Consider the following 27,932-nt stretch of genomic DNA (forward strand, 5'->3'; position numbering starts at 1 on the left):
CAATCTAATGTGTCATTGTCACTGAACTAAATCTTAGAAAAGAACTTTTCCTGGACCTTTGAAAATATATCCTGATATATTTGTGCGGGTTTTTTCAGAACCTCAGTTCTAAGGGAAATGAAAATCTTGATATTTATAAGAGGAGTCTGTAACCTATAGGACACAGCGTCTTCTGTGAAAACTGGTCAACCAAGAATAGAGAAAGATTCATTCATGTGGACACTGTTAGAGTGAAGCTGCAGGCTTGGAGATGCTTATGTAAGAATTATCACCAGGCTTATAGAAAAGCGTATAGAAAGTATAACTCATAAACTTAGGTTCTGCCAGTGAGATTCAGGGCCTGGCTTTATGTAACATTTGAATAGACAGTATTTTAAAACACATGTGGTGCTTGCTATTGAAATTCGCCCTTATGAAAAGAAGGCAGTTGATCAGTACCAGAGGTGACTACTAACCTAAAGTTACACTCTTTTTTTTTTTGAGGCGGAGTTTTGCTCTCGCTTCCCAGGCTGGAGTGCAATGGCCTGATGTCGGCTCACTGCAACCTCCGCCCCCCGGGGTCAAGCAATTCTCCTGCCTCAGGCTCCCGAGTAGCTGGGATTACATGCACTCACCACCATGCCCATAATTTTTTGTATTTTTAGTAGAGATGGGGTTTCACCATGTTGGCCAGGCTGGTCTCAAATTCCTGACCTCAGGTGATCCACCTGCCTCAGGCTCCCAAAGTGCTGGTTTTACAAGCGTGAGGTCACACTCTTAACAATAGCTCCTAGCCATTTAGCGTGTCTCCCAGAGTAAAACTGTCGTCCTTTTCTGGTGCCTCAGGGATTCTTGAGGAACAAATGACTGCTCTAAAATTCAAGGCCCACTTGCTGTCCTTTATATTGGAATCTTATGTTAGTGACTCAACTTTATGTATGTCGGACCCTTCCAGCAAATGGACTTACGCCAATAATAATAAATAATGACATAATAATAACCAAGAAGTATTGAGAACTCTTTGCTAAGAGCTTTACATGCATTGTCTCACTTACTCTTCATAATTGCCCTAGGATGTAGATATTATCATTATCCCCATTTTGTAGATTGTTTAAGCAACTTGCCTAAAATCAAACTCCTAGTGAGTGGGGGAGTCGAGACTCTGAACAATCTCATTCCTTTCCACTGTACCATATTGTCTCTTGCTGACTCACCTACACTTTCTCAGTCAGTTGTCTTTGAGACTAGAAGCATGTATTTTGGATAACTGGCTTAGATTCCAGAATGAAGTCATTGGACATGAATAATAAAAACGTTGTTGGCACATGTGAGGCTAGAACCCATGACCTTATTAAGAGCATGATCTAACCAGTTGGGTTGCTATGTCAGTTTTACAAATACAATCAGTTTTCAAAATGATGCCAAAAGCTTGCCACTGCCGAATGCATGAATCTACTAAAAAAAAAAATAATAATAAATTCTCCTCTGTTGCTACTACAGGTGGTCCTTGCAGGAATCAGTCACTCATTTTACTGTTTATTTTCTTATTTTTATTTTTTTTTTTGAGACGGAGTCTCGCTCTGTCACCCAGGCTGGAGTGCAGTGGCGCAATCTTGGCTCACTGCAAGCTCTGCCTCCCGGGTTCATGCCATTCTCCTGCCTCAGCCTCCCAAGTAGCTGGGACTACAGGCACCCGCCACCACGCCCGGCTGATTTTTTGTATTTTTAGTAGAGACGGGATTTCACCGTGTTAGCCAGAATGGTCTTGGTCTCCTGACCTTGTGATCCACCTGCCTTGGCCTCTCAAAGTGCTGGAATTACAGGCATGAGCCACCATGCCCGGCCTCATTTTACTGTTTATTAAAGCCACCATTCCACCAAGTGCACCCTCTTCCTGACATGCTTTTAGTGTATAGAATCCAATTCTACAGGTTCCCTGGTTCAAATGTTCTCTCCCTGACTTCCACAGGTGACCTTTTCCCCACATATGCACTTCTTGTTTTCAGAGATATCCCTTAGTACCAGGCTGTAGGTGATTTGGGGTCTACACTACAATTACATGAATTCCATCTATTTTTCTACCTCTATAAAGGCTTCCAGGATGAAAGTCAGGATACTGGCTTGAGTTAGTGCTTATTAACAAAAGTCAGTTGAACTATGACGTAAGTGAGTTGATTTTGCACAGACTCGTGGCCTCTAAGGGGTTACAATAAAAACCTGATTTGTGCGTTTTCATTTTAGTACAAATATAAAGATGGTTACCGCAAGCAGCTCGGCCACCACATTGGAGCCCGGAACATTGAAGATGACCCCAAGATGATGTGGTCCATGCACGTAGCCAAGATCCAGAGTGACAGGGAGTACAAGAAGGACTTTGAGAAGTGGAAGACCAAGTTCAGCAGCCCAGTGGACATGCTGGGGGTGGTGCTGGCCAAGAAGTGCCAGACCTTAGTCAGTGACGTGGACTATAAGAACTACCTGCACGAGTGGACATGCCTGCCCGACCAGAGCGACGTCATCCACGCTCGGCAGGCCTATGACCTCCAGAGCGATGTGAGTACAGCATCTATAAATGGAGCTGTGCATAGAAATAATTTAAACTATGTGAAAATTATCCTTTATATACAATCCATTGACTCACTCAGGTCAAGATTGATTGGTCCATGAAAAAGATTTAAATCAGAATACACTTTTATTGCTTTATTATGAATACATTAATAGACTTCATAAGAAAGTAAAATTTACAAAGTGGACTTGGTCTTACAAAAACAAAATGGGAATTAAGTAACATTAGAATTCAGGGTCCACTAGAGGGAGACATTTTATTCTTTTAAGGAAGGAGGAAACGTTTTTACTTTAAAAAGAAATTACTGTGGAATTTGTTTTTGGCTTCTTTGCAAAACAAAGAATTATTGAATTCTAATGCCTACTACAACACTAAATATTATTCTTATGAAATAAAAGAAGTCTCTGTGTCTGTACACTACTGGACTGTTTCACAGACACTTCCTCTTAGCCTGGCTCTCTATGGAGGAGCCACATGGTAATGACAGAGCCTACTACCTATTGGAAGCAGATACACTATCTCAAATCTGGATATGAGAGGCACATTTCCTGCACTATGTATTTTATAGACTTTGAAGGAATTAAAGCACTAGCAAGTTTTGGAGACTAAAACTAATTTGTAATAATTATACATTAATTGGTTGTTCCTAAAAACTTACAGCCTACCTGAGAAAACTCCCACGTCTGTTCTGTAGCTTTTGACGTACAGAACCCTGTGTTTTGCAATTCTTTCCAAAAAGAAAGGCTTTGCCTGCACAGAAAAGATAGTTTAAAAGGGTTGATGTCACCCATACAACGACAACATTGACAGATTGCTTACCATCTGTCTATTTGTTGGGCACCTTCTCTGGATTGCCTTCCTCACCCTGTGACATGACCTTCATAATGTGGGAAGTATTTGAAAGTTAAAAAGCATTCCAGAGGTATAAACTGTTATTGTTTTCATTCTTTTTTTTTTTTTTTCGCCCAGGCTGGAGTGCAGTGGCACAATCTCGGATTACTGCAACCTCCGCCTCCTGGGTTCAAGTGATTCTCATGCTTCAGCCTCCCTGCAGCTGGAATTACAGGCTGCTGCCGCCCTGCCCCACTAATTTTTGTATTTTTAGTGGAGATGGGGTTTCGCCATATTGGCCAGGCTGGTCTCCAACTCCTGACCTCAGGTGATCCGCCCCCCTCAGCATCCCAGAGTGCTGGAATTACAGGTGTGGGCCCCCGCACCCGTCCTGTTTTCATTCTTGCTGTTGTTATTTGTGGGGCAATAACTAGTCAGCACAGGCTAATTCTAGTAGTTTTTTTGTTTGTTTGTTTAGACTACAAAATACAAGTTTTTTTATTTTCTACTTAGTTTCTGTGACAGGTGAAATCTTTCTAATGAGCCAAACAAAGATCCAATACTATGATTGTGAAGTAGTTATGAATACTTAATGGGTGCATAAAAATCTTCGCAAAAAAAAAATTTTAAATAAAGTGAGAAAAATAAGGCAATATGATTTTATGTAGGTGTCTGTACTTCCTTCCATCCTGAGGACTTGGTGAGGAAGAGACTGGGGCCCTGCACAATGAAATTGTTCATTTAATAAATAAGCAGCTAAATTTTATTGCCCTGAATCTTGGACAGAGTTACAGCTGTTGAAGATCTCAGGGCTTCAGGGGTTCTACAGCACTATTATATTTTAACTGTGTTTTTAAAGGCATTGCAGATATTTTGAAATATATAGAAGAATACATCTCAGGGAATAAGAATCCAAAACAATCCAACCACTAGAAAAACCCACTCTTATTCATGTAATTTATCTACCCACATTGTTTTATGTGCTACTTTAAAATTTCATATTGTATTAATGACATTTCCACATGTCATAAATATTCTTCAACAGTGAAGCTTTTAATGGCTTCAGAGTGTTCCATTTGCCTAGGCCTAAAATTGATTCACTAAGGGCCTGTTGTTGGGCATGTGTGTGGTTTCTGTCACTCTGGGTTGGTATTCTTCCCTGCACAGGGATGTTATAATTATGGTAATGTTCACTGAACAAACTGACAGAAGATATTACTTGGGATCACTCCTCTCCTAATAACCTGAAATATTTGATAACTTTTTATTATGGCTAGGAGATATTTCTGGGTCATTTTTGAGCATAATTCTTTTAGTTTGCCTTATACAATGAGCTTGTTTTCTATGAATAGAAAACAGAATTGCACTTTATTACTGGTTCTATTTGCATATTTACCCTAAATATTGTGGTCTTGATGAAGAGTTTTTGACTTTTTTCCTCTTCTCAGAATATTTACAAGTCAGATCTCCAGTGGCTGAGAGGCATTGGCTGGGTCCCCATTGGGTCTATGGATGTGGTCAAGTGCAAGAGAGCTGCTGAAATACTGAGTGATAACATCTACCGCCAGCCTCCAGACAAGCTGAAATTTACCAGTGTGACTGATTCTCTAGAGCAGGTGCTGGCCAAGAACAATGCTCTCAACATGAACAAGGTGAGTCCCAGCTGCCTCAAGCTTGTCCAAGATGCCAGAAAATGTTTTTATACTTTAATGACTAATGGAGTCAAAATTATCTATGAAGGCATGGGGTTGCATTTACCTTTTAAATTACATGCTTGAAATCCTCTAAATAATTTTGATTATTCCCAGTTTCAATCTTGATAACTAGTAATAAGACTCACACTTCCAGTAGAATACTTTATATTCAAGTCTGGCTTATTTTTCCTAATTAGGTCAGTAATAACAGTTTTAAATGAACTTTTTCTCATTTCTATTTCAAATGATTTTTAATCAACATCTTATCTTCTTTTATAGCGTTTATACACAGAGGCCTGGGACAAAGACAAGACTCAAATTCACATAATGCCTGATACACCAGAGATTATGTTGGCAAGGCAGAACAAAATCAACTACAGTGAGGTGGGGCAAAAATCTGTGGCGCCATATTATGGTGGTGGTGTCTATACTTAGTTTTGTGGAGATTCTTGGGCCGCAGCTGTCATGGTGCATGTGGCTCTTTCATTTAACACTCCGCCCATCCAACCTTTCATCTCTGGGTTAAATATTACATTTTATGGGATTCCACTGGCAAACTGAAGTCACCAATGTCTTTTCTGTTCGTGGTGATTTCCAATGTAAGTCAGTGGGACTGAGTAGTATTTTAGACATTTCAGAGGATTGTCAGATAAAATACTAGCCCATTATTTCTGCGAAAATATGCATGCCCACTAATTCCATCCCTACCAATTAGATACATCAGTAAATCACTGCCCTCTCCAGGGTGGAGAGAGTAAAGGGACAGAAAAGGCCGCAGTTAAAATAACTGAGCTTTGTCTATAGAAAGAAAACCTTAGGCATAAGGAAGAAGTGTTCTCTATCAACATTGATTACTGACTTTTTTTAAAGTAAAATGTAATTTTATAGACACATGGTTTACTAATATGATACAACCAAAATTTAGAAAGTTGTGATTATAGCTGTTAACTATATTTTATTATATTTTAATTTTTCTTATTTGTCTTTTAAACATTATAAAATATTATGATTGTCATACAAATTGTAGGCAATAAAAATGAATAAAAATATATTTATATGCATATAGATAGATATTAAACATTGTTCTGCCATTTTTTTTCCACTTAGTGGGATGTTTGGATTGCTGCCTTGTTCATCAATCTGTATTACTAGATTGTATTAATCTATGCTGATATGTATATCATATTGATCTATGTATAGCATATTAATCTATAATGATATATAATAGGTTAATATATCACTATATATTAATGTTCATTGATATATCCCATTTATTTCTAATGCTATGTAGTATTTTTGGTAAAATATAATTTATTTGCTTTCCACTATTGCCAGAAACTTGAATTGTCTCCAGTTCCTATCCTTTTTTAAATTTTAGGATATAAGTCACTTAATAATCTCTGAATTGTTGAGGTCAAACCTTTTGCTTTAACTCTTTGACTTTCTTTCTATAGACTCTATACAAACTTGCCAATGAAGAAGCAAAAAGGAAAGGCTATGACTTGCGAAGTGACGCCATCCCCATCGTGGCTGCCAAGGCCTCCAGGGACATTATTAGTGATGTGAGTAGCAACACCCTAGATATTTACATGGACGGATGAAGTGGGGAGGCAGGATTATTACTATTATAACATTTGGGGGCCAGTTTAAGCACATTTATTGGCTTATTTTTCTAAATCAAATAAATGTTTTTCATTTGAAAAAACTCATATTTTAAGCTTTGGAAGACTTTAGTATCTACGTCCCAGCTAGGAAGGGGGTAACCTAAACCAGTATACTTCAATCCAGTAAAAAATTGGATGTGATTCTACAATTTTTCATATCTACAATTATGAGAAATTCATCTCCATATTTTGAGCATGGAGTCTCACAGAAAATAGAAAATGGCAGAAGAGGTGTTAAAAAATAACTTAGTTACATGTATTGGTTCAACATCAGAAAAAGAGCTGATAGAACCAAGTCTAGGAAAATCCACCTTTCCCCAAATCTGCTCTGTATTTTTGCAAACTCGTTTTTTTTTTTTTGGAAAAGTATCTTAAATGCTTCCTTTTGAGTTCTTTTAAAATGAAAACAGAAAGACAAAGACGAGGAAAACAAGAAAATGGTGAACCTAATTTCTCTTCCTGCCATCTCTGAAAGAGGTGGGTTCTTTGGTGGAAAATTCAGACTTCTTCTTCTTCTTTTGTTTTGTTTTTTTTGTTTGTTTGTTTCTTTGAGACAGAGTCTCAGAGTCTCACTCTTGTTGCCCAGGCTGGAGTGCAATGGTGTGATTTTGGCTCACTGCAACCTCCGCCTCCCGGGTTCAAGCAATTCTCCTGCCTCAGCCTCCCGAGTAACTGGAATTACAGGCACCAGCCACCACACTTGGCTAATTTTTTTTTTAGTATTCAGTATTTTTTGTATTTTTAGTAGAGACAGGGTTTCACCATGTTGGCTAGGCTGGTCTCAAACTCCTGACCTCAGGTGATCCGCCTGCCTCGGCCTCCCAAAGTGCTGGGATTACAGGCGTAAGCCACTGTGCCAAGCTGAAAATTCAGACTTCTGTAAATATTTGTTAGGATTGGTGTGGTGTGTTGTCTGAAATAGAGAAAAAATATCCAGTTAGCCCTTACTACCACAAACAACAAAATGCTTTTTTGTAGATATATATTCCATTTTCTCACTTGAGGAATCCCAAACAAACCTCAGTCAAATTTGATCTCCAACAGAGCAGGGCTCGTAGGGTGGAAATATAATCCAGACCACTTCAGGGAGTCAAGTGCCCCAGCAGAGCTGGATTTGGGAAGGAGTGTGGGTGTGTTGGATGGAGGGATAAAATGGTATCTGTGGACTCAGGAATAGCAGTCTCAAAATCATATGTAAAATGTCTGGGTTAGTGATTTCATGGGCCCAAGATGAAGAAACAGCAATACACAGTACCAAATGATCTTCTGGAACGTGTTGCTTCCTTTATTTTCAGAAACGTAACGTCTACATGCCATAGGACCATGTAGTTTGGCCTGTCTTCCCACTGGACTATTCCCATTAGACTGTTGCTGTTAGACTATTTGTGAGACTTCCCATTAGACTATTGCCCATTAGATTAGTGCTGTAGAGTCTAATAAGAATTCAGGATGAGGAGATAAACTGATATTCAGATTCTTTCATTTCTTTGCAAGAATTAGCAATTTTAAAATAATAAAGTTTTACATTAATGAGGCTTCTAAGCCTTTCTATTCATTTTTATTTTTGAAATGACCACCTTTATTTCAGTACAAATACAAAGATGGTTACCGCAAGCAGCTCGGCCACCACATTGGAGCCCGGAACATTGAAGATGACCCCAAGATGATGTGGTCCATGCATGTGGCCAAGATCCAGAGTGACAGGGAGTACAAGAAGGACTTTGAGAAGTGGAAGACCAAGTTCAGCAGCCCAGTGGACATGCTGGGGGTGGTGTTGGCCAAGAAGTGCCAGACCTTAGTCAGCGACGTGGACTACAAGAACTACCTGCACCAGTGGACATGCCTGCCCGACCAGAATGATGTCATCCACGCTCGGCAGGCCTATGACCTCCAGAGCGACGTGAGTAATTAAGATCCATGGTAACTGCTCATAATAGTAATTCATAGAAATACTGAGACAGTGGTCTAGCATTAGGTAGAACCTTCAGAAGGGATGACATTTCTTTTCTCTGCTCATTTTTTAGGCACCTCTTCCCCTTACTTTGTTTGGAGAGAAAGAAAGTAATACCTGAGACTGTATTTGGCCTTCATATATTGAAGGACATATACACAAAGTTTCACTATCCAAGCTTTCTAGTGTTATTATTGTTGAAATCATGTTAAAACAACTTCAGTAATACTCGCTTTTGTGTTTAATCTTTCCAGAACATTTACAAATCTGATCTCCAGTGGCTGAGAGGCATTGGCTGGGTCCCCATTGGGTCTATGGATGTGGTCAAGTGCAAGAGAGCTGCCGAAATACTGAGTGATAACATCTACCGCCAGCCTCCAGACAAGCTGAAATTTACCAGTGTGACTGATTCTCTAGAGCAGGTGCTGGCCAAGAACAATGCTCTCAACATGAACAAGGTGAGCCCCCAATTTGTAGGAAAATAAGACAGGGCTATATGTCATTTAAGATACCTATTGTTAATTAAGTTAGTCTCTTTTTTTAAATCCAATTAAATTGCTATCCAATGTATAGTGATTCAGTTGAATTCTCTATTCCGTTAGATAACAATATATGGGAGCATGTCTGCTTTGACATCTCTTGTGAAATAGCCAGAGTTAAGAATGGGACAGCTCTTTGGGAGGCTGAGGCAGGCAGATCATGAGGTCAGGAGATGAAGACCATGGGGAAACCCTGTCTCTACTAAAAATACAAAAAATTAGCCAGGTGTGGTGGCAGACGCCTGTAGTCCCAGCTACTCAGGAGGCTGAGGCAGGAGAATAGCGTGAACCTGGGAGGCGGAGCTCATAGTGAGCCGAGATTGCACCACTGTACTCCAGCCTGGGCGACAGAGCGAGATTCCGTCTCAAAGAAAAAAAAAAAAAAAAAAAAAAAAGAATGGTACAGCTATTTTGGGTTCAAATTGTTTGAAGTCTATAAGAGTTAGTTATATATGATTTGGTATGAAGGTTTCTTTCTTGCTGAGTACATATTTATGTAAGCGCAGAACAAACAAGAAAGATGCAAGCCGGGCATGGTGGCTCACACCTGCAATCTCAACACTTTTGGGAGGCTGAGGTGGGGAGAACACTTGAGCTCAGCAGTTTGAGATTAGCCTGGGCAGCATGTCGAAACCCTGTCTCTACAAAAAATACAAAAATTAGCCGGATGTGGTGACGTGCACCTGTAGTCTTAGGTACTTGGAAGGCTGAGGTGGGAGGATCACCTGAGCCTGGAGAGGTTGAGGCTGCAGTGAGCCGTGACTGTGCCACTGCATTCCAGCCTGGGCAAGAGAGTGAAACTCTGTCTCATAAAAAAAAAAAGAGAACGATGCAAATCTTCATAACATTTATCAGAAAGAAATCTAGCGATAGCACATACAGGTACATTTGCAGCCAATAAACTAACAACAAACAGCATCAAACAAATAAAATCATGGGAAGGATTTGTTAATATAGTCATAGTACAGATATGGATGGGAATATATGCTTGGGAAATACCTGCTTTTTATTTAATTGGAGTGGGAGTGACCTGGTTACCAAACACACACACGTGGGTGTGTATATGTGTGTGTGTGTGTGTTTTATTTTATATATATATATACTTCATATCTTAGTATACATTTATATTTTGTTACAATAAATATCTTGTAAAATCAAAGAGGTTGAAAAGAATATTAGCATACAGCACATGGAACAGACAGCAAGAAAGCTGGCTCTCAACTTTGTCATGGTTTCTTAATTGAAAACTCCTGTTTTCAACAAACTGTTTTTCTAATTCATTAACCTTTTTATCCTTCACAGCGCTTATACACAGAAGCCTGGGACAAAGACAAGACCCAAGTCCATATTATGCCTGATACACCTGAAATCATGTTGGCAAGACAAAATAAAATAAATTATAGTGAGGTAAGATCATTTGTTTTATTTCTTTGGTCTGGCCACATTGATTGTTGCTGATGTAGGAATGTCAGAATTACAAAATTAATTCTCACATAAAAGCCAGTTAGCTTAGTTGGCTTTTTATGCCATTTATCCTACCTTGAATATACATATCATTGTATTAAAAAATAGGCAGATAGAAAGGTAGATAGATTAGACAGACAGATAGACACAAAAATATCTTCATTTCAGGAGGGAAAAAATATCTCAAGTCAACTATTAATGACTAAAACATAGTTTTCATTAAAAATAATTCTTGCCATTAATCAAATTAGTACTTGCTTCAAAATTTGTGCAAGTTTATTTTCTTCAATTACCTCATCCGTAAAATAGGATTAAAATGCTTATCTTAAAGAATTTTTAAAGAATGACTAAATGAGGTAAAATATTTAACATGCCCAGTGTGCAGCCTGGTGCAAAGTATTTGTTTAATAAACTTTAATGTCTCTCCTTTACACTCAAGTTACCATGAAAATTAGATGTATTTAATGTGCTCAAAATAACTTGAGCTTTATTTACAAGAACTGAAATGAGAATTCTTAAATTCACCCATTTCAGATTGCCTGAGAACAATAAAATACATTCTTTTATGAACTATCTTCAGCCTTGCTAAGCTTGTCATTGCATATCTTTGCAGTCCAGAAATACTGCTGCATAAATAGCATCTTGCTCAATTGTTCTTGCTAAAGTCAAAAATTTATATGGTTGATTCAAGAATACTAATTTTTTAACATGTTTATGTGTCATTTTTTTTTAAGAAAAAAAGGAAGGCAGAGTTTTCTTCAGTTTGAGAGCACTGAAAAATTTAAGTACTAATTTTTAAGGTGACCAAATTTATTATTTTACCCATATTAATTACTTTTGCCTCTAATAATGTAGGCTTAAAGAGGAGGCATGCTTATATCAAATAATCATGACCAGTAAAATGAAGAGGGTACGATTTCACTTTCTCCAGCATTATAAAACAGACCAAAGGATAAGCCTGATTATAAATATTTGATTGGCCTTGGCTTCAGTCACTTTTGAATGGGCCATTTTCTCTTGGCCACAGAGCTTCTCAGTTGGATTATCTTCCCCCAGGAGGTTTATTTTATCCAAGGCAGATGAAGTTAGTTTCTATTCTAGATTATAATGAAGCTCTTAAGCCTCTCTCATTTGTTTACATTAGGGGAATTGAGGTAGATTTTTTTTTCAGACTGCTGCAAGGATATTGGCCTATTTTTTAATTCTAAAATTTTCAGCTGGATTTACTTTCTTTAAAATTGCATGATTATGCATTGAAGGCTCTGACTTCACCACAGTGCAATATATTAATGTAGCAAAATTGCACTCATCCCCCATGAATACAATACAAATAAATAAAAACAAAATTGCATGATCATGTTGAGTCCCTGAGGAATCTAAGATCACATTTCAGAATGTCCCACTAGAATTTCTTCTCAACCCATTGCCCGTAGTACCTTCATTCCATAAATGTAAAACAAAACAAACGCATCTATTTTTTTCCTCTTAAATTCTCATTTACCTATTCTAGTTTTCTTAAGTAACAAGCTTTAAAATACATCCTTGATGATAGCTAAAAGTGTTCTGTCCTTTGAAGCACGGCATCTTTTCTAAATGTTGAAAGAATTAAAGAACTCTATTTTTTTTGGCCTGTAGCCATGAGATGATTGAAGCACATTTTTTCCCACTTGTACCATTTTTAAAATGTGAACATTTATTCTTAAAGAAAAAACATAATAAATGAAGTGTTTGACCTTCCAGTTTCAAAAGAAACACTCCTAGAAATTTTGAAGAAAAACAAATTCCTTCTGGAATTTATCTCAAAGATATTAAATTGATTCTTATTTTTACTTTAGCTTTTTCTTATAAAGTCTCATCTTGAAAAGACTATAAACTGACACATCTTAATAATCCACTTTGTAAACATAATAGTGATCCTGTAAGAGTCTTAAGTCATTAAAAATATTTAAAAATATTAAGTGCCTCTGTAGCACATTTAAAATCCAGATACTAGTCCAGTATCCTTAATTCAATCTAATTTGAGAATGGGGCATAAAAATGAAGTTTAATTATTTGTATCACACTTTTTAGGGATTTTCCTTACTTTTAAGATTTTGTCTTTACACAGCCTCAACAATGAAAAGTACACTGAACAGTATAAAGTAGAGGGATGATAAAGCCTTATAGAACTGTAAATCTTTGTAGTTTTTCCCTTAAAGCCATACATTATTTCTAAATTCTTTTCCAGAACTATCTACTGATACTGTGTCTGCTTTATCTAACTCAATAAACCTCTTAAAAGAGGAAAGGGGGAAAGTGAAATTAAAGATTAAATTATTCAATCATAGATTGATCTAAAGGCTGTATTTGGATATAGATGAGCTGCTTTCAAACCTCAGCTACCTACCATCCTTGAGGTTACACAAAGGCTTTCCAAGGGGTAAACTGGCATGGATCGTTTTAAGTAAATCAGTCAACATAGCTTCAACTTCCATAAATACACTCTTCTAAATTATCTGCCCAAGAATGCCCCTGCAGCTTGAGTGGCATCCCACTTCTTTCATAGTCACTCTTCTCTCACACTAAAACAAAAAAGGCATGGTTTAAAGGTGAAGAAAGAAACTAGAGAACTAAATGCTACTCATTCTCTTGAACTGAATTCTGGATAGAAAAGCAACATTGCTATAAAGGAAATTATTGGGACATTTGATGAAATTGGAATATTCACTGTATATTTGATAGTAGAAGAGAATAATACTAGACAATAATACTGTATCAATATTAAATTTCCTGAGTCTGATACATATACTGTGGTTATATAAAAATATCTTTATTCTTAGGAGATACATGGTAAAGTATTCAAGGATGAAGGCCATGATGTGTACAATTTTCTCTTAATCAGTTCAACAATTGAAAATAATAATAATAAGTAAAATGAAGAAATACATACACACATAAAGAGAGAGATAGAGAAAGCAAATATGGTAAAAATGTTCATAAATTGGGTAGCTGGTATTCATTGTAGCATTCTTGCAACTTTTCTGTAGGTTTGAAGTTTTGCAAAAGATGGAAAGTATACATTTTAAAATATTAAAACATACATTAAAATATTTGACTAAGTATGATAATATAAAGATTTCATTTTTTAAATAAAGAACAAGAAATAGTCATACTCATCCTAGTAGTTACTATGATGCACGTCTGAAAGTATTAACAACGAAACTTTACCAAACATGGCTGGGTGCAGTGGCTCATGCCTGAAATCCCAGCAATTTGGGAGGCTGAGGCAGGAGGGATCACTTGAGTTCAAGAGTTTGAGATCAGCAACACCCATCTCTACTAAAAAATACAAAAATTAGCTGGGCATGGTGGAACACACCTGTAATCCCAGCTACTCGGGTGGCTGAGGCACGAGAATCGCTTGAACCTGGGAGGCAGTGAGCCGAGATTGTGCCACTGCACTCCAGCTGGGCGACAGAGGGAGACCGTCTCAAAAAACAAAAAACAGCAATAAAAAAACCCCACAAAACTCTACCAGACAACTTAATTCATTATTGCCCATCAAAACTTTGTAATCAAACACCATGAGCTCCTACAAGTCTCATTAAGAGATCCAATAAATTTTTATTTTTTATGTTTAAAAATCATTATAAAACTGTCTATTTATCTTGTTTTGATTTATTGAATACCGATGTTGGCAATTATTTAAAATTTTTTGTTAGGAGGATGCAGAATCAGTCAAAATTTTTATCACTGGTTCACAAAAGGGGCTAAAAGCCATTGGTATATATGATTGTTTAATGTGTGGTTCTGAAATGACACTTCCATGGAACATTTGTGTTTTGTCTTCTGTGCATGTCTGTCCTGCCACAGAAATTGAACAGTGGTGGTGCTTTCTCAATTCACAGAAAAAGTTAATAAATAGAATTTTATCAGTTTTGCAGTTTTGACTCCTAAATCTTTGGTACCTGCTACCCTCATGTCCGCTAACAACTTCCAGCAGTTGATGAAATAATAGGGAGCAAATCAACATTAATAGAGAGATTCAGAAAGAATGATACATCCTTAGTTCAGCACTAAATTTGATTATGGACACATCCTCCTAGTGGTAGTATTATTATATGTTATTATATGATACTATTCTCTGCTAGTAAAAATGTTCCCAATTCAAATTTGGAATTAAATAAATCAACATTTCTTGGTTCTTTCATGAAAAGGGCAAATGGTGAACAATCTAAACACATTAAGAGGTGTTCATTTAATGTATAACATTTATAAGATTTGCTCAAAGAGAGCTTGTGATGTTAAAACTTGCTGAATGTGAAATTTTCATTTAAATAAATATCCAAGGATAAACAAAGTAAAAGGGTTCTTTTTCTGATTTAAGGCTGAACATACTCATGTAGTTTTGCATCCAAAAGTGGTCTTCCTTTGACAAAAAAATATATTTTTCGAGTGAATGTGAATTCTGTATTTAAAAGCTACTCCTTCTTTCCTCAGAGCCTCTATCGTCAGGCCATGGAAGAAGCCAAGAAAGAAGGCTATGACTTGAGAAGTGATGCCATTCCCATTGTGGCTGCCAAGGCCTCTCGGGATATTGCCAGTGATGTAAGAGCTGATCAGGTCCTAACATTTCTTACCATCATGCCAGCCACACGGAATACAGCTGGATGTCTCTTGGGTCATCATCCACCTTAACTCCCTTCAGTGCATAGGCAAATATATTGAGGCTTGAGATACAGATAACTTGCCTAAGATCACAAGCATCATAGAGGCATAGCTTAGACTGGAATGTGGCTCATTTGACTCCTTATTTTTGGTCTTTGCTCAATAGGAGTGAGTGCCTCGATTAAAGTTAGATGTATGTATGCTGAGCTACTCACAAAACCTCAGGAACTTCCTTGGAACACTCAAGGCAAAGATGCCAGAAAAGAAGCAGGCTTAACTGAGTTTGCCCCATCACTTGAAAATGAACATAGAAGGACAAAATCTTCTTTCTATGTGGTGCACGGAACCAGTATTTCTTTACCCTAAAAATGAAAACATCAGATCCCTGGACATCTTAAAAATTAAGCCAAGAGTAGTAAAATTGTTCATTTTTATAGGTTTTTAAATGTTTAAATTCTGGTTAAATATATATATATATATAATATAAAATTTACCATCTTAACCATTTTCAAGTATACTGTTTGGTGGGGTTCAGTATATTCATATTGTTGTACAACAGATTTCCAGAATTTTCATCTTGTAAAACTTAAACTCTCTACTTATTAAATAACAGAAATTGTCCATTTTAAAACTATCCCTCCCAAATCATTTGTGAAGAGGAAATTATTTTTCAGACTATGCTAGAACATTTTAATGATCCATGTAAACATACGCCCCAGGTGTGTTCTTAAACAGGCTCACTCACATGATGGATTTCTGAGACACTGTCATGGTTTATTACTGTAATTGGACTCTTCATTTCAGTATTCACTTTTTATCATTTTTTGCCAACATATGATTCTGTAGCATACATAAAGGAACCATTGTGGGGTTATTCTGTGGACATGTGCCAATAAGCACAACAGTCCAATATGTGGCATTACAACAGCATGACCAGTGAAACTCCTCTGTTGCCTTAAAGATTTCATAGAAGGCACCACCACAGAAAGAACAACAGGGAATAGCCCTTTGTGCTTCCTTCTTATTTACTGGATTCTCTCTTTCAGTACAAATACAAAGAAGCATATCGTAAACAGTTGGGTCACCACATTGGTGCCCGAGCAGTACATGATGACCCCAAGATAATGTGGTCCCTCCACATTGCCAAAGTGCAGAGTGACCGTGAGTACAAGAAAGATTTTGAGAAATACAAGACAAGGTACAGCAGCCCAGTGGACATGCTTGGTATCGTTTTGGCCAAGAAGTGTCAGACCTTGGTCAGCGATGTGGACTATAAACATCCTCTGCATGAATGGATCTGCCTGCCCGACCAGAATGACATCATTCATGCACGGAAAGCCTATGACCTCCAGAGTGATGTAAGTTTCCTTGATGTTAGCTCTGTGTGTTAAAAGCGGATCTGAAACGTGTCTGTGAGTTATAACTAGTGCCGATGAACTTCAATTTGTTTGTATATTTCAAACAATTTACAATTAAATGTCTGAAAGGAGTTTCCCATTGGAGGTACTACAATTTGTTTTCTTCTCCAAAAGTTCTCTGTAGGGGAGGAAATAAAGTAAATATTATCTATTCTAAACAGGTATAAATCTTCCTAGGGATTCAGGCTTCCTTTGTTTGAATCAGATGAAACTTAGCCCTTAAAAATATATCACTGCAAACTTTTGGCTAAGGAAGTAAAAAAATGCATGTGTTTGTTGGCAGAGGGTAGTAGGGAGATAGTGAGAGGGAAAGCATATTATGCCAAATTACTTTAATTTACATTTTATACTTACTGATGGGAAAATTCTATCACTCTTGTGTTTTTCGAAACCAGTCATCTAATACTTGTCAACATTCAGCATGTCCTATTGAGAGTAAAATAAAATGAATAAGTAAGGAAACACCAAACGTATCTCTGTAACATCACATTTCCTTTATACACTTGAAGTTTTGTGATTTTTGAAGATGGAAATAAAAGTGAGAATTTTTTGACTGCAGTACTCACACACCATCAGTCTGAGTGTGTGGTTTTATTTGGAGCTATTAGACTACATTTTCCAAGGCTAAAAAAGCATGTTTCTGTGTAAAAATCTTGTAATACTCTCATAGGCAGGACCATGTCTTTTACTTTAAAAGAAGATCTTTTATCATTCTTGGTGTACTCCTCTGCACCAAAAAAATGCTCAGAAAAAAAAATACGCTTAGGATTCAATAACGTGTGTGAGTGAGTGAATGACTATGCTAGGAACCTTAACTATTCATCAGTATTTTTGTGTTTCTCTAGGATAACCCATTTTGTAACTATGAATCTGAAACACTAATTAATAAATGTGTTTCTTATCTGTTGATCTGCAGAATTTGTATAAGTCAGACCTTGAATGGATGAAAGGCATTGGCTGGGTTCCGATTGATTCCTTGGAAGTTGTTAGGGCCAAGAGAGCTGGAGAATTACTTAGTGATACTATCTACCGTCAGCGTCCAGAAACGCTGAAATTTACCAGTATAACGGACACTCCGGAGCAGGTGCTGGCAAAAAACAATGCTTTAAACATGAATAAGGTGAGTCTTCAATTCTCACTGTTAGATACCGAAAGTTACCACAGAATAATTTAAAAATTCTGATATATTATTGCATTTTAAAGATAATAATAAGAATCATACCTTCTTAAATGATTTTTCCACTATAATACCATAGTTATTTAGTGATACTTCAAAATATTAAACCATTGTTAAAAGTACTGTGTGCTTTTTTTTGTTTGTTTGTTTGTTTTGTTTTTTGAGACGAAGTTTTGTTCTCAACACCCAGGCTGGAGTGCAATGGCGCGATCTTGGCTCACTGCAACCTCCACCTCCCAGGTTCAAGTAATTCTCTTGCCTCAGCCTCCTGAGGAGCTGGGATTACATGAGCCTGCCAACACACCCAGCTAATTTATGTATTTTCAGTAGAGATGGGGTTTCACCATGTTGAAGGCTAGTCTCAAACTCCTGACCTCAGGTGATCCACCCATCTTGGCCTCCCAAAGTGCTGGGATTACAGGTGTAAGCCACAGTGCCCAGCCTAAAGTACTGTGTGCTTCTGATTGGATTAGTAGGTTGTCAAAAACAAAAATACTGTGTGCTATAACTCTTTCCTATAAATTATTTTAAATACTTCAATCCAATTATACTTTTCATAACTGATAAGTCCTTTAACAGTTAGATTCTTGAAAGAATTTTAATAAGAAACAAAGGTAAGGAATTTATGCAGCTTTAATAATTTTATTTCTACCTTGTATACAAGAGAGATGACTGGCACATAATGAAAACAATAATATCTGTGAACACCAAAATAATTTCTCTCTCTCTCTCTCTTTTTTTTTTTTGTAGCGCTTATATACTGAAGCCTGGGACAATGACAAGAAAACTATTCATGTCATGCCTGATACACCAGAAATCATGTTAGCCAAACTCAACCGAATAAACTACAGTGATGTAAGTAAACTGTTGATCTAGTAATGAACAGAAAGGCAAAAATGAACCATTGTAGCTGTTTTCTTAGGAAAATGTTTTGACTAATTTACTACACATACTACAAACTACCATTTTCAGTAGAAGAGATAGTTCTCACTTGATTCAATTTTGAGCTATGTGGTGGGTCCACAAAGTAGGCTGCCATTTTATTAACAGGTTATCAGGAATTGAATGATTATGAATAAATATTCCCATAGGAATTATACCTTTAAAACCTTCCCCTACAGGTCAGTGTGGATATCAAGTCATTTATTTTATTCAGCAGCTAGCAAGTAGGCAAGGACTGGGTTGGAATCTGATGAGTTAGTAAGCCGCATATTATTTTGCTGCTCCAGTATGCTCTGATAATCATTTGATGTTAACATTTTTCCAGGCATTTCTGCCAGGACCAACATTTTCATAAGGGCAATGATCCTGAAATCCCGGATCCATAGATGAATCACTGTCCGAGATAATAGTCCACAGCAAAATAAGAAAAAATAAGCACAATGCATTGAGTTTTTCATAAAACTGAATAGATTACATTTTAAAATATTGTCTTTATTTTTTATCCTTCTTATGTATTAAGATGCCGTGTCTTTTATATTATGATGACAATAATAAATACTGTTTTGTTTTGTTGTGTTTGAGACATAGTTTCACTCTGTCACCCAGGCTAGAGTGCAGTGGCACAATTTTGGCTCACTGCAACCTCCGCCTCCTGGGTTCAAGCAATTCTCCTGCCTCAGCCTCCCGAGTAGCTGGGATTACAGGTGCATGCTACCATGCCCAGTTAATTTGTGTATCTTTAGTGGAGATGGGATTTCACCATGTTGGCCAGGCTGGTCTCTTCTCAAACTCATGACCTCAGGTGATCCACCCATCTTGGCCTCCCAAAGTGCTGGGATTATAGGCGTGAGCCACCACGTCCGGCCAATAAATAATTTTTTTTTTACATCTGCTTGTTTGGCAAATAAAATTTTGCCAACCAAATGTTGATTTTTTTCCCCACATTTTTTTGTTGAAATTTACAAGTCAATAAAATTCTGGTGTTTGGAACATGTGCCTTAAAAATCCTAAGCACCCATGAGGCAAAGCTGTCTATAAACCCACCCTAATGCTTGACTTTGTGAATTATTTCTGTAGTTTAAATGAGGACAAAGAAAAAGTAATAATAAACAGCTTCACTTTTTATGGAAGGAGTAAATGAATAATGACTTTCTTTTCTACAGAAACTCTATAAACTTGCTTTGGAAGAGTCCAAGAAGGAAGGCTATGACTTGCGTCTGGATGCCATTCCAATCCAAGCAGCCAAGGCTTCAAGAGATATTGCTAGTGATGTAAGTGGATGTTTTGGAAAAGCAATTTCTTATTCAAAGATGTTGACAAATAGAAGCTTTTAGAGTTTTTCTTGCCAGAAATTTAGTTACCCCTGTAAGTCTCAATTCCCTTTAGTGATTTTTCCCTGTACAAAATTGTAAATGGAAAAAAAGAAAAGCACAAAATTCTAGACCCATTATACCCATCAATCAATCAAAACTAGAGACCTACTATTTTTAAAAAAGTGTTTTACGGACACCAAAAATGGGTTCATATTTTTGAGCCTCAGAAATTGAACACTCCCTCTTCAAAAATAAATAAATAAATAATTGCGCAGCAGTTGACCTAGATGTTTGTGAAATTAAATGGATTAATTTATTCCCTTCAAATAATATGTGAGAAACAGCCAATATACATGTAAACTCCTCCTTACTACTTCTATTTATTCTTGCATTAAAAGAAAACTAGATGGATACGTCTTAGGGATTTGTTTTGTCCTTTGTAACTCCTAATTGGTGAGATGTCCCTCACTGGACACAAGAACAAGTGGCAAAGTAAGCAGAGCTTTTTCTCAGCACCCGCTTGCCTCTTCTCTACTCCTTTTCTTCACATGCGGAACACCTCCTAAGGGTGGCCAGCGTCCTCATTCTGTAACAAGCCTCCTTAGGACTCAAATCCAGACTTTCCCTCTTCTGGAAGGGCCTCATGCCTTAGACATATGCTTCATTTCTTCTGTAAACTAAAAAATATCTGAAAGAGATCTCAATCAATTTAGAAGTTTATTTTGCCAAGGTTAAGGACACACACCCCATCATCAAAACTTTTCTTGCTGTTAAGCTGGAGAAGCCCACACCATAATCGTCTCATGGTAAAATGGACCATAATGTGTTATTCTTGAATCTTAAAGGTAGATAAACTGACTCATAGTGAAAGTTCAGTGATGTTGACAGGCTAACAAGAGAGCCATTTCCTGGTGACACATAAACTCTATCTAAATGTAACACATATCCTTGACTGAGAAGTCTATTATAAGTTCTAATAAGGGAATTATTCTAAAATATTCTTAATGTCAAACAGTTTTGGGAAAATATAGTTATTTTCCATCCGATTGTTATGCTCCGTCAGATTGTACAATATATTTACCTCTACTTGTTAAGGAATCAAATGTAAACTAAGCAGTGTGATATAATGAGGAGGAAAAATATTAGGAATGAGAAGCTCTTCATTCTAGGCTCATGCTGCCACCTGCTTGTGGTGTCTGTGCAAATCACTAAACCCCTGCTAGGTTCAGGTTTTTACTTTTAAAAATAGGGTTGATGATACTCACTTTTCTCCTTCATGATAGTGTTGGGGAAAAGAAAGAGAAACAATGTGAATGTGAACCTATGAAACATGATTATATAAGATGTTCTTGTCATTATACTCATATCTCTATTTATTAGTACAAGTACAAGGAAGGCTACCGCAAACAGCTTGGCCACCACATTGGGGCCCGGAACATTAAGGATGACCCGAAGATGATGTGGTCCATCCATGCGGCCAAGATCCAGAGTGACAGGGAGTACAAGAAGGAGTTTGAGAAGTGGAAGACCAAGTTCAGCAGCCCAGTGGACATGCTGGGGGTGGTGCTGGCCAAGAAGTGTCAGATCCTTGTAAGCGACATAGACTACAAGCATCCCCTGCATGAATGGACCTGCCTGCCTGATCAGAATGACGTCATTCAGGCTCGGAAGGCCTATGACCTGCAGAGTGATGTGAGTGGCTCTAATATTCTTCAGTAATGGTTTAGAAAAGCATTCTAACTCTTTTGTGCCATGGAATCTTTCCACAGTCTGGTGAAACCTACAGACACCTCTTTACGATAATGTTCTGAAATGCACAAAATAAAATATGTATTTAGTTTCAAAAGAAACCAATCATATTGAAATATCATTATCAAAGTATTAAACCAAACCTGTAATGTGCTTTTCATTAACACATTAAGTAGAAAGTTCTAGTGGTGACTGTAATAACTAATTTCAAAGAAGCGATGAGCATAAATACTTTAAGACATCAGCAACAACTCTATTAGTCTGTTCTCATGGTGCTATAAAGAACTACCTGAGACTGGGTAATTTATGAAGAAAAGAGGTTTAATTGACTTGCATTTCCATGGGCTGTACCAGAGCATGGCTGGGAAGGCCTCAGGAAACTTAAAATCATGGTAGAAGGTGAAGGGGAAGCAGGCACATCTTCACATGGTGGAACAGGAGAGAGAGAGCAAAGGGGGAAGTGCTACACACTTTCAAGCACCCAGATCTCATGAGAATTCACTCACTATCATGAGAACAGCAAGGCGGAAGTCCAATCACCTCCCACCAGGCCCCTCCTCCAACATTGAGGATTACAATTCAACATGAGATCTGGATGAAGATGCAGAGCCAAACTGTGTCAAACTATAATAGGACATAAAAAGATTTGAGATTTCTATAGCTGACAAAGTCAGGTGTAGTGTCAATACTACTGTAATATATTGCTTATACTTATAATGGATGAAATGCTGTATTTCAGTTAGAGGTTAATGAAAATGAGGATGTTACATATTTTTTCTATCCAAGTTCACTGATGCCAGGTTAAGAATTCCTGTTCTAAACAACCTAATTTTCCAAATGAATCAATTGCATTATAATTTTGTGTCTATTTAACTTATAGGAAGTATCTATTGTAACTTTTGAATGGAAGTTTAAAAATGAATTATACATATGAAGACAAATTTTCTAAAAAAACTTGAAAACAATTGCTCCCTAGAAATATGTTAGACACTTTTGTTGTTGGCCAATAGAGTCCTTTGGAGACTCAAATATTACCTCATTGATATCGAAGCTCCTTGTTTCAATCAAGCTCTGGTTAAATCAAGCACTTTTGGAAGAATGATAAAAGCAGTGACAGTTAAAAAAAGAGAGATTCCCTGAAAGCCATAAAAACAAAAAGAATTGTTACCCTTCCTTACAAGAAAAATTTTCCTTTGACCCATTGTTTATATTCAAAGAAGAAAATGAAAGAAAGAAAAAATGTATTTGTTTACTTGAATTTGAAGACAAGAAAGACGATGGAGGATAAAATAAATATGAGTAAAAAGAGATGTACTCTTTGACTTGGAAGCATGTACATAGAAGCATACAAAAAAAGATGTCTTTTTTTATCCCCAAAAAAACACATTAATGCAATGTGATCAACCAGTAATGCTCATTTCTTCTTTATATACCAAGAAGAGCTGTGAAGGCCACTGCCTAACAACATAGGAGCCAACTGTATACTAACCCAGTACAGTTTCCATAAGAGGAGGTAGGGACCATCAAATCAGAGAATAAACACTTTGTTTCAGGAGGCAGACAGTAATTTCCTTAAGGTGGTGTTGTATCACTGAAAATGAATAGCATTAAAGAGATTTTTATGAGTCTTTAAAACAGTAAATATTGGCTACCTTCAGGAGCCAGGCATTTAACTAGCCATTCTAAACCAAAGTAAAGCAATCCTGTAGGTCTTCCCAGAAATTTACACAAATAAGATTCAGACTTATACATTATCTGTGTATGTTAAATCAGGATCAGGCACCAGGCTGTCTAGGTGACATCTATAGATATTTGACATTATTTCATTTTCAGGCTATTTACAAATCTGATCTTGAGTGGCTGAGAGGCATAGGATGGGTTCCCATTGGCTCTGTAGAGGTTGAGAAGGTGAAGAGAGCTGGAGAAATCCTGAGTGACAGGAAGTATCGCCAGCCTGCAGACCAGCTCAAATTCACATGCATTACAGACACTCCGGAAATTGTCCTCGCAAAGAATAATGCCCTGACAATGAGCAAGGTGAGTCTCCAGCTGTTTCCTGTTGCCAGAATCATACCTTCCACAGATTTGGCTCATAAAGTAGGAAATTCTCTAAGGGTTCCCTGAGAAAGGAGGTGTCATAGGCCTGATTCTCATGCAGGCCTTTAACAGAGCATCTGCTTGAATTCAAGGTGACCCCGTGTGCTCTTCTCACCCTGCCCCCTAATTCTTGTGTGCATGTGGGAACAGAGCCTGGAATGATTTCCCTGGAGTGATGCACTCACCCTTCTAAGCAGTGACCTGGAGACATCACAATTGCATTACCCTTCCTCACACATTCTCCTAGGCAGAGCAGATTCAGGCCACTTACGTGTCTTTAGCCATCTGGTAAGGAATATAAGCCATTTACACTTCATTCTGAGGGCTGGGATACACATAGTGTTTCATAGAAATGCTGGTATACATTCAAATTGGTTGCTCAGGTTGCTCCTCCACATTAGGTTATGGAAATCCACTTTTGAAAGCTAGCTGCTATTTCTGCTTTCAGTTTTATTACACAAGATAGATGATCATTTGTTTCATCTAAAATTTTATCAATCTATTTTTATCCAATGAGTCAGCCCTTAATATGCATATTTTAGACTGACTTGAACTTGAATTCTCCCACACCTGCCTGGAAGGCTTCCAATTATTAGGCTAGTACAATTGAGTGCTCAGTACAAATATGAAAGTGGCTTCAGACAGCAAACTCCAGAGTCTGGGGTATACAACTCTAGAAACTCTTTTATACCATATCCATCAACAGCAACCACAATGACAACAGCAATAGGAATCACCAAAAAATCGTTGAGTATCTTCTATGATGGGCATTTTATATATGTGATGGATCATCTTCAAAAAATAATAAAAAAGAATGATTATCCCCCTCTCAGAAATGAGGAATGTGAGGAGTTACGTACCTTTCTCAAGATCACACAGCTTGGAAATAGTAGGGTTGGGTTTGCACTTGGGATTGACTCTGAAGTCTAGGGATTTCTACTGTCTCATAGTTCCATAACTGAGATCCATCTTTGGATATCTGAATAAGCTTGTGATTCACTGGATGAAAAGAATTACTAATAGCAACCATTATATTGCTTCACATTAATTATGAAACCATTGTACAGCTATTTAAATATTGCTATGTTTTACTTTCCCCATGACTCTTTTGCTTCCCTCATCTCCCAAAAGCATTAGAAGGAGCTATTTTATAGTTAAATGTGAGTTAAATTTGCTAACAACTGTAATGATGTTATTGGCTTTAACAGAAGGTCTTATACTCCCTCCCTCTCCCCACACCCCACGCCGCCCTGCCCTGTAGCATTTATACACAGAAGCTTGGGATGCTGACAAAACCTCCATCCACGTGATGCCAGATACCCCAGAAATCCTGCTGGCCAAGAGTAATTCTGCCAACATCAGCCAAGTAAGAGATTTCCTGACTGTTGCTTAAACCTAAGAGTAATTAAAATGCTTTTTCCACCGTAACAATTTCCTTTCTGGAATTGGCCTATTACCTTCCTCAAACACTCTTATTTTCTGTTGTCTATTATCCCTTCCCTAGAAACTTTACACCAAGGGATGGGATGAATCAAAGATGAAGGACTATGATCTGAGAGCAGATGCTATTTCCATCAAAAGTGCCAAGGCCTCCAGGGACATCGCCAGTGACGTGAGTACCTTCCATCTAACTCTCTGTGGTATCCACCGTGCTGAACAACCCAGAGGGTGGCTGGTGAACCACACTCTATAGTTATTTCCACATGTACCTTCCCGTCCTACTTCCTACCTCCCAAGACCGTTCCCTTTGTTGTTACAGAGAATAAAAATATATTTTGGCATTATAGTTAGAGTTGCTGCAGGGAATGCTTTCACCAATGAAGATACATGATTACATTACAATTATTTTTATAACAGTATAAAACATTGCTTTTAAATATAATAGTTCAGAGATGCCAAAATGTTTGTAATATAAAATTCTTGTCCATTTCATGTTGTCTGTAATTGTCAGCACGAGCATGGTTTTAAAACTGGATGTCCCCACCTGTATTTCTGGCATTTTAGTACAAATACAAGGAAGCCTATGAGAAACAGAAAGGCCACCACATTGGAGCCCAGAGCATTGAAGATGATCCCAAGATTATGTGTGCCATACATGCAGGAAAAATTCAAAGTGAAAGGGAGTACAAGAAGGAATTCCAAAAGTGGAAAACCAAGTTCTCTAGCCCAGTGGACATGTTAAGCATCTTGCTGGCCAAGAAATGTCAGACTTTGGTCACTGACATTGATTATCGCAATTACCTGCATGAATGGACATGCATGCCCGATCAAAACGACATTATCCAAGCAAAGAAGGCCTATGACCTGCAGAGTGATGTACGTAACATGAATTTTGGGAAAGGCGGAAGGGGAAGACGTAGATTTGTTCATTGCCCAGTCAGTGCCTCTGAGGACAGCCCCCTGGGCTGTGCACTGCACAAACCTGGGGGTGGGGCTGGGGGGTACCATTCACATTGTTTAATATAAAATCCATCTTTAGTAGTTACGTTGTGGGAAGCAAAAATAGAGATGAGCCCTAGTGAGCTCATGTCCTTTATTCCCCAGCCTAGATTCCAGACTTTTTTCCATGTCATTTGTAACTTCTGGCAATGAAAACATATTGCAGACAAATATAAATCATCTGAATGTTTTTAAAATAATTGCTGCTATTATGCTAGATCCAAAACACTAAATTGCATTTCCTTGGGTCCATTATCACAGGATTAAAATGGAATCCAATTCAGGAAAATTTTCCTTTAAAGATTTTCAACTATAAAATTTTTTGAAATATCAAATAATTATATTATAGAATTCAGCTTTATTACTATATATTATTATTCATGGCTAGCATAAATAATTATGTTTTTACAAATTACTTCTCTCATCAATATTAAAAACCCTGAATCATGTGAGATCTCAGGTCTTACTTTTTTGGAAGTACAATCTCCTGCACTTATCCCTTCAACTTCATGTGCTTTATTTTTCAGCTAAGGATTGGTATGTCTAAAACTTGAAATGTTTTTTCTTTTTTCTTTTTTTTTGAGATGGAGTTTCACTCTTGCTGCCCAGGCTGGAATGCAATCTCCAATTGTACTCCATCCCTTAAAAAAATTTTTTTTAAATGTTAGCACTCACGACTTTAACTTATGATCACAAAAGGGATTTCCAGTGTCACAATGATGTACTTTCATGTTTTATTTTTGCTTTGCCATTGCATGTACCCAGAGTTTCAGTGCTGAAGGCCTGCACTTTGCTTCTCATACAATCTTTGCCTATTTTTTCATGAAATGTTGACATTTGCCCTTTTTTTTTTTCTTTGAGACAGAGTTTCGCTATTCTTGCCCAGGCTGGGGTGCAATGGCACAGTCTCGGCTCACTGCAAGCTCTGCCTCCCGGGTTCAAGCTATTCTCCTGCTTTAGCCTCCCAAGTAGCTGGGATTACAGGCATGCGCCAACATGCTTGGCTAATTTTTGTATTTTTAGTAGAGACGGGGTTTCACCATGTTGGTCAGAAATGGTATTTTTGTCTGACATCTTCTTTATAGAGTGTGTATAAGGCAGACCTGGAGTGGCTGCGTGGCATCGGCTGGATGCCAGAAGGCTCAGTGGAAATGAACAGAGTAAAGGTTGCTCAAGACCTCGTGAATGAAAGACTCTATAGGACACGTCCAGAAGCTTTGTCATTCACCAGCATCGTCGACACTCCAGAAGTTGTCTTGGCAAAAGCCAATTCTCTGCAAATAAGTGAGGTAAGAACCATCCTACTATCAAGCTTTCCTGGTTCTGGATTCTGTTTTCCAAAGATACCACCCAAACTGAGCCCGTAGACTGGACTTCTTCAAAGAATCTTGGTGACAGGAGCAACTCTAAAAATGTCTTTACTAGTGAAGATACACTGAAAATAGAACCCTGACAAACACCA

General features: G+C 37.6%; 1 protein-coding gene across 1 annotated transcript in view; it reads left to right on the top strand.

Annotated features, from left to right (window-relative positions):
- The window catches only part of NEB (nebulin), a 251,975-nt gene that overhangs the window by 112,639 nt on the left and 111,404 nt on the right, over positions 1-27,932 (top strand). Inside the window, exons 64-81 of the mRNA XM_058436183.1 lie at positions 2,221-2,532; positions 4,825-5,028; positions 5,350-5,454; positions 6,525-6,632; positions 8,323-8,634; positions 8,940-9,143; positions 10,527-10,631; positions 15,168-15,275; positions 16,382-16,693; positions 17,670-17,873; positions 18,681-18,785; positions 20,036-20,143; positions 21,566-21,877; positions 23,768-23,971; positions 25,293-25,397; positions 25,536-25,643; positions 26,036-26,347; positions 27,556-27,759. Coding sequence (XP_058292166.1) covers positions 2,221-2,532; positions 4,825-5,028; positions 5,350-5,454; positions 6,525-6,632; positions 8,323-8,634; positions 8,940-9,143; positions 10,527-10,631; positions 15,168-15,275; positions 16,382-16,693; positions 17,670-17,873; positions 18,681-18,785; positions 20,036-20,143; positions 21,566-21,877; positions 23,768-23,971; positions 25,293-25,397; positions 25,536-25,643; positions 26,036-26,347; positions 27,556-27,759 — 3,432 coding nt within the window. The remainder of the gene's footprint in view (positions 1-2,220; positions 2,533-4,824; positions 5,029-5,349; positions 5,455-6,524; positions 6,633-8,322; positions 8,635-8,939; positions 9,144-10,526; positions 10,632-15,167; positions 15,276-16,381; positions 16,694-17,669; positions 17,874-18,680; positions 18,786-20,035; positions 20,144-21,565; positions 21,878-23,767; positions 23,972-25,292; positions 25,398-25,535; positions 25,644-26,035; positions 26,348-27,555; positions 27,760-27,932) is intronic.

The sequence above is a fragment of the Hylobates moloch genome, unplaced genomic scaffold (assembly GCF_009828535.3).
Source record: "Hylobates moloch isolate HMO894 unplaced genomic scaffold, HMol_V3 SCAFFOLD_1, whole genome shotgun sequence".
Classification (NCBI taxonomy): Eukaryota; Metazoa; Chordata; class Mammalia; order Primates; family Hylobatidae; genus Hylobates; species Hylobates moloch.